General features: G+C 42.1%; 1 protein-coding gene across 1 annotated transcript; it reads left to right on the top strand.

Annotated features, from left to right (window-relative positions):
* Window positions 1-5,771: 5,771 nt before the first annotated feature.
* On the top strand, window positions 5,772-6,428 carry LOC135104521 (high mobility group nucleosome-binding domain-containing protein 5-like). The gene has a single exon (XM_064012093.1). It carries the CDS (start codon window positions 5,772-5,774, stop codon window positions 6,426-6,428), a length of 657 nt encoding a protein of 218 aa, XP_063868163.1.
* Window positions 6,429-7,043: the final 615 nt, after the last annotated feature.

The raw sequence follows: 7,043 nt of genomic DNA, 5'->3' as shown, positions 1-7,043 counted from the left end.
CTGTACGTACTGTGTAATTCCATCGTATTAAAACAACAGAACTATCAAAATGTTATTAAGAAATATGAAACACAAAGCAACTTTTCCAACGAATAATAATTATCATAATATTAATATTCTACAAAACTTAATTATATAGTAAGGTGATATAGATACAATCGCATTAGAACATGAAAAAAAAAAAATCTAAATACTACAAAAATCATAATACATCAAAGAACTTCCCCCCATGACGCGTGCAAGAGTATCAGTAACAATTATTATTTCTTTCTTTTTCTCGTGAACACTTATGAACATTTATGAACATATTAGTGTCGTGGCCGATTACGTGATGGTAAGTGAGCAGCCTTCAGTACTCTCTCCGCCAGCCTGTTGAATCCCTATCGAAAAGTTTTGGTTACGGTTGGTTCCTGAATGCCATCAGGTCTTATTATATAGAGGTTCCCATCATGTTAACTAGTCACCTTTTTTTATTATTATTATATATTAATGAATGTCAGAATATGCCAGGTTTGTGTTTATAATATGAGTGGCAGATAAAGGGAAAAATCTAATGAGGTCTTTCTCTCTCTCTCTCTCTCTCTCTCTCTCTCTCTCTCTCTCTCTCTCTCTCTCTCTCTCTCTCTCTCTCTCTCTCTCTCTCTCTCTCTCTCTCTCTCTCTCTCTCTCTCTCTCTCTCTCTCAGTACAGGGATAAATATGTTCCATTCAGTTTTCAAAGTAGCCTTTTGAAGAGAGAGAGAGAGAGAGAGAGAGAGAGAGAGAGAGAGAGAGAGAGAGAGAGAGAGAGAGAGAGAGAGAGAGAGAGAGAGAGAGAGAGAGAGAATTTTCACTTATCTTAAAAGTATCTCCCCTTTCTATACTAATGTTGTGATAGTAAGGTTCTTTTTCCTCCATTCAGACAGAGTGAACCCGGGACAGGAAAATGGAGCCCCGTTAGTGAGCACAAAAGGACATACAAGCACATTACTAGTCGCAAACATTTCCACCCGTAACAGCACAACATTCCACTTACAAAGGAACACAGGAGCATTCCATTATTAACTGACAACTCCCCTTGAAGTGCAACATTCCATTCACGAAGAGACTTAGAAGATTTCACTACTCACAAACAGTCCTCATTTTTCAAAGTACACCTCACAGTACTCTACTCGTAATCATTCTTCTCTTTTCATTCAACATACTTCTAATAAACATTTCTCTCCATTTATTCTATTTACCTTTCAAACATTTCCTTTCATTCCTTTGTCGATTCATTCATTCCACACACTACAAATAAGCATTCCTCTTCATTCATTCAACTCCTTACTCACAAACATTCATTTCCATCCATTCCACTCTTTATTCCCTAATTACAAACATCCCTCTGCACTCATTCCGCTTACAGTCCTTAAATACCGATTCTCTCATTTCACTCAGTACTCACAGACATTCTTCTCTTATCATATCTCTGAACAGTCACTAATTAACAATTCTTTCCACTCGTCCCACTTACTTCCGCAAAAATTCTCTTCACTCCATTCACTATTCACAGCCATTCAAACATTCCTATTTACTCATTCCACTCACCACTGAAAACCATTACTTTCCACTCACTCCAGTCACTAATCACAACACACACACACACACACACACACACACACACACACACACAGGAACACTATACTACCTACAAGAATTCCCTTCTTAAGTGCAACATTCCACTAAGTATTAATTTCCAGATGCTGATGAGAGAGAGAGAGAGAGAGAGAGAGAGAGAGAGAGAGAGAGAGAGAGAGAGAGAGAGAGAGAGAGAGAGAGAGAGAGAGAGAGAGAGAGAGAGAGAGAGAGAGAGGCGGCGTTCATTAAGCCCCAGAACATTTACAACACGAATGAACAACACGCCCTCAGGGAAACACACCTGTGATTAGCTATTTATGTCCATTTCCACAGTTCCACGAAGCGTCTGTTTATTTATGCAACATTCTATGAAGCACCCAATGTATTTAATTTTTCATTTATTTATTTCCAAACACCATTGTGTAAAGCTTTAGAAAACTCCCACTCAGTTACCGAGATTAACAGGTAAAATATCACCTCGCTATTCACCTGTTTGGTCCGCGCTCTTTGCAGGGAGAGGAAACGAAACGCTTGGCTATTACAACAACAATTAGCGTTCTGACCGCCTTGTATATACTGCCGTAAGCTTGAAAGCTTTGTAATTTTATACTCTCTCTCTCTCTCTCTCTCTCTCTCTCTCTCTCTCTCTCTCTCTCTCTCTCTCTCTCTCTCTCTCTCTGTTTGTACTTCTCTTACTGCGTAATTAACCGAAACTGGAAGCCATGCTAACCCTAATGACTTCTATACCAGCTTGGCATACTCTCTCTCTCTCTCTCTCTCTCTCTCTCTCTCTCTCTCTCTCTCTCTCTCTCTCTCTGCGTGTGTGTGTGTGTGTGTGTGTGTGTGTGTGTGTGTGTGTGTGTGTGTGTGTGTGTGTGTGTGTGTGTGTGTACGGCGCGCGCGTGATGGAACAATAATAGCTACGCACGCTCGCCCTTTACTCGTGCCTACATCCGCGTTGGCACTTCCCGTTTACTCACTTCATAAGCAAAGAGCGCCCCTAAAAGAGGCCTAAATACCGGAGCACGCGTCCGTTTCTCCGGCGTCGTGTTTACAGATTGCAGGGCGCCGCTGTTGTTGCCGCTGGTGGTGGTACAGGCAGTGGTGGTGGTGGTGGTGGTGGTGGTGGTGGTGGTGTCTCAGGATTTACGAGGTGGATCATCATAAAGTACTGCAGTGCCTGGGTATTCTGTGTGTGTGTGTGTGTGTGTGTGTGTGTGTGTGTGTGTGTGTGTGTGTGTAGTAATTGCCCAGACTGTACCCATTCTGATGTGCTACTGGGTTTCTATTACTTTTATTTGCATCATTGTTGTAATTATTATTATCATCATCATCATCATCATCATCATCATCATCATCATCATCATCATCATTAAATTTGTTTCCATTAAATTTGTCTCCATTCACGGCAGCATTGCACGTCGAATGTTAAAATTGAATCACGACTTTTCTTCTCTGTACGAGCAATGTCAAGACATGAATGTGATACTCACACTGATAACAAACAGGAATATCACTGTCTTTGTGTTGTGTGCGAGGATCTTAATGTCAAAATCATACCAATTCCGCTAAAGAGGCTCTAACAACTCATTTTCCTCGAAGGTCTTGCTGGCCTCCCGTCGCTCTAAGGGGTTGAACTTGTCTCCCTCCTTTCATGCCACAGTCACACATTGGATACGCTGCTCTAGTGATAAATCTGATACTAAAGTTTAGAGCCACCCGAATGCGGAAGAGGAACAAACATGCATTTCTCATAAAATGCGGTTGCGAATAAGATTGCGGGTGTTGAAATATCAATATATGCGGATGCGGTTTCGGATTTTTTACCTCCACATCCGAGGTTGAAGATGTGGATGCAGTTCATTCATACAAATAACACTATTAAAAAAAATGCGTCGTATCTATGACATAAATCTCCAGAGAGAGGAAAAGAGAGGAGAGAGAAAAAAGGAAAGAAAGTAGAAAAATTATAATAAAAGAAGTAAAAAAATGTATAACATATTTGAAGAATGTAGAAGCAAATATGACAGGGGAAGGGGAACACAGGGGGCAAGGAGATGAAGAGAGTAATTGGAAAAGGAGTGGATTGGGGTAGGACAAAAGGGAGTAAGGGACAGGAAAAAGGAATGCTTACTTGTATTCCCCATACTTCTCTCATCCACTAATTCTTCACTTTCGCCCTGCACACCCATCTCCTCCTTCACCATTCCTCCACTTCCCTACCCTAGGTACTCTCCTTCCCCTGTTACGAACTCCCTGATGGCAGTAAGTACGTATGAAAGTTAACTTCAAGTCCTGACAAATAAAAAAAAAAAAAAAACAAGCACATATTCAAACCTTCACAAACAGAACGCTCTCCCAGTCATCACACTCAAGGTCTTAAACATCCAACCCTCACATCACTCCTCCCCAATTATTTTCTGCTAAAACTCACCTGTAATTTTCTCTTACTTTTCATCAGGTGCTCTGATGCGTGGTTCTCCTGGGGCGAGTGCCTGAGTGCTCTCTCTCTCTCTCTCTCTCTCTCTCTCTCTCTCTCTCTCTCTCTCTCTCTCTCTCTCTCTCTCTCTCTCTCTCTCTCTCTCTCTCTCTCTCTCTCTCTCTCTCTCTCTCTCTCTCTCTCTCTCTCTCTCTCTCTCTCTCTCTCTCTCTCTCATATCTCTCTCTCATCTCATCTCATCTCTCATATATCTCTCTCATCTCATCTCATCTCTCTCCTCTCTCTCATCTCATCTCTTTCCTCTCTCTCATCTCATCTCTCTCCTCTCTCTCATCTCCTCTCATCTCTCTCTTTCATCTCATCTCATTTCTCTCTTTTATCTCATCTCATCTCTCTCATCTCTCTCATCTCATCTCTCTCATCTCTCTCATCTCATCTCTCTCCTCTCTCTCATCTCTCCTCTTTCCTCTCTACTCTCTCTCTCTCTCTCTCTCTCTCTCTCTCTCTCTCTCTCTCTCTCTCTCTCTCTCTCTCTCTCTCTCTCTCTCTCTCTCTCTCTCTCTCTCTCTCTCTCCTCTTTCCCTTCTTTCTCTCTCCTCTTTCCCTTCTTTCTCTCTCCTCTTTCCCTGCCTTCACTCTCTCTCTCTCTCTCTCTCTCTCTCTCTCTCTCTCTCTCTCTCTCTCTCTCTCTCTCTCTCTCTCTCTCTCTCTCTCTCTCTCTCTCTCTCTCTCTCTGTTCATTTCTATCCATCAGAAAACTTCAGCAATTTAAAAACCTGTATCATCTATCTATATGATATTTACTGCAGCTGCTGCTACTACTACTACTACTATTACTACTACAACTACTACTATTATTTTTTTTTATTATATTGTATCATCATTAGTATGTATTACATCATTATTAAACAGTTTTAAAGAGAAGAGAGCCAGCAAAGATCGTAACAACTCCTGAGGTCGTGAAATTACCGCTAGTAATCCCGATGCAAACTAACAACTTGAGACCAAATAACTCTTCATGCAACAAAGAGGCTCATGATGCACCGAAACAACAGACCAGCGGATCTCGTAAAGTCCGTCGCGGAAGCCAGCCGTCCAGGAGATATAAAGAATTTTAAGAACGAAGCACAGATGGTTCAGGCTCATGGAAAAGACGAGAAGGACGCTGAGTGCGAGAGAAACAATCCTGCTGATGGAGAGAAGATTGCAACTCGAGAAGAATAAGAAGAGTATAAACTTGTAAAGGAGACGAACATTGTAAAAGTGAAAAACGCACCTTGAGAGAATAGAAATAAGGAAGAGAAAGAAGCTTACACTGAAACTGTTACGAACTTCCCTCCTGAGAAAAAGAACACGGACAAGGAAGACGAGGAAGATACTGAGAGGCGAGATGTTACAGAGAAGGAAGAGGAAGCAAGAATAATGAGCGAAGCACAGCTGGTTCAGGAAAGACACAATGAAAACGCTAAACGTGAGGAAAAGAGTCCAGATGAAGAAGAGAAGACTGCAGTTTGGTGAGAATGTGATGAAGATGAGGCTGAAAAGGAACCAGGAATAATAAGTGAAATGCAGCTGGTTCAGGAAGGACACGATGAATACGGTGGAAGAGGAAGAGAATCCTGCCGAAGATAAGGAGACTGAAGCTTCGGAAGAATGTGATGAAGATGAGGCTGCAAAGGTTGAAACAGACACTGAAGACGTGGAAAACGTTTCTACAGAGACAGAGAAGACAGATGAGGAAGAAAAAGAATATAGAGAGAGAAGATACTACAGAGAAGGAAAAGGAACCAGTAATAATGAATGAAATGCAGCTGGTTCAGGAAAGAGACAATGAAGACCCTGAAGGTGAGGAAGCTCATGCATCTCAAGGAAAGGAGACTGATATTTGGGAAGACTATGATGGGCATGAGCATGGGAAGGAGGAAGCGAATACTGAAGATGTTAAAAACGCCGCTCCTGAGAAAGACCATGCGGATAAGGGAGATAAAGAGGATACTGCAAGGGGATGTGTTACAGAAAAGGACAAGGAACCAGGGATAGTGAGTGAAATGATGCTGGTTCTGGAAAGAGAGAATGAAGACGCTGAAAGCAAGGAAGAGAATCCAGCTGAAGAAGGGACAGCAATGGAGAGAGAATGTGAATATGAGACTGAAAAGGAGACGGGTGATGAGGTGAACAGCGTGCCTTCAGAGAAAGAGAATTCAGAACAGGAAGAGAGACAAGATTTTGAGGAAGACGTTGAAAAAGAAGACATTTCAGAGAATATTAATCTTCCATCTTTATCCAAACTGATGCCTTTAAGCCAATATTATAGTGAAGAACAGGACAATGAGAGAGAAGATAAGGAAAGCAATGTTTTCAAGAGAGAAGAGGGAGACAGTGTCGCCTGACTATAAGAAGAAAACAACACCATTGGAGAAAACTGTGCCTAGAAAGAATATAAGGAAGGACCAGGATTAGGAGAGGGGGAAAAAAAAAGTATTGACATGTCGCCACAAAAACACAGTGATGAGCATTGTAAGCAGCGGGTGGGGATGGTGGAGGACTTCCCCACCAACACCAGTGAAGAAAATGACGTCAAGAATGAAGATAATGAAGGAAATGGATTAGAAAACAAAACATAAATAAGGAGCTGACTACTATTGCATCCCCCGTGTGGCCACAAACGTGACGTGCTCCCGCTGAAAAGAAACAGAAAAGCGTCGGGAAAGAAGAAAACCCCTACAAAAGGATGAGCCTAAAATCCGTCCTCTGTAAAAGTGAGTCATAATCTCCCTACTGATTACAAAGTAGATTTGGATTTAAGTGTACTGGAATAGCAGCCGGTCTCCTTCAGGCCCGGCGCAAGTGAAGTGAGCCCAAGAGGTGGTGGCCCTCAGGGGACGGCTGTGTTCCCCCCCAAAAAAAGACGAATGGCGGACTGGTGCACGGAAACTTGATCACAGGTCACTCACACTGAGGCCCAAATTCGTGGATGAGTCCCAGAAAATAACACAAAAAATAAA

Source organism: Scylla paramamosain, chromosome 10 (genome assembly GCF_035594125.1).
Source record: "Scylla paramamosain isolate STU-SP2022 chromosome 10, ASM3559412v1, whole genome shotgun sequence".
Classification (NCBI taxonomy): domain Eukaryota; kingdom Metazoa; phylum Arthropoda; class Malacostraca; order Decapoda; family Portunidae; genus Scylla; species Scylla paramamosain.
This window is presented reverse-complemented; position numbering and strand designations above follow the sequence as displayed.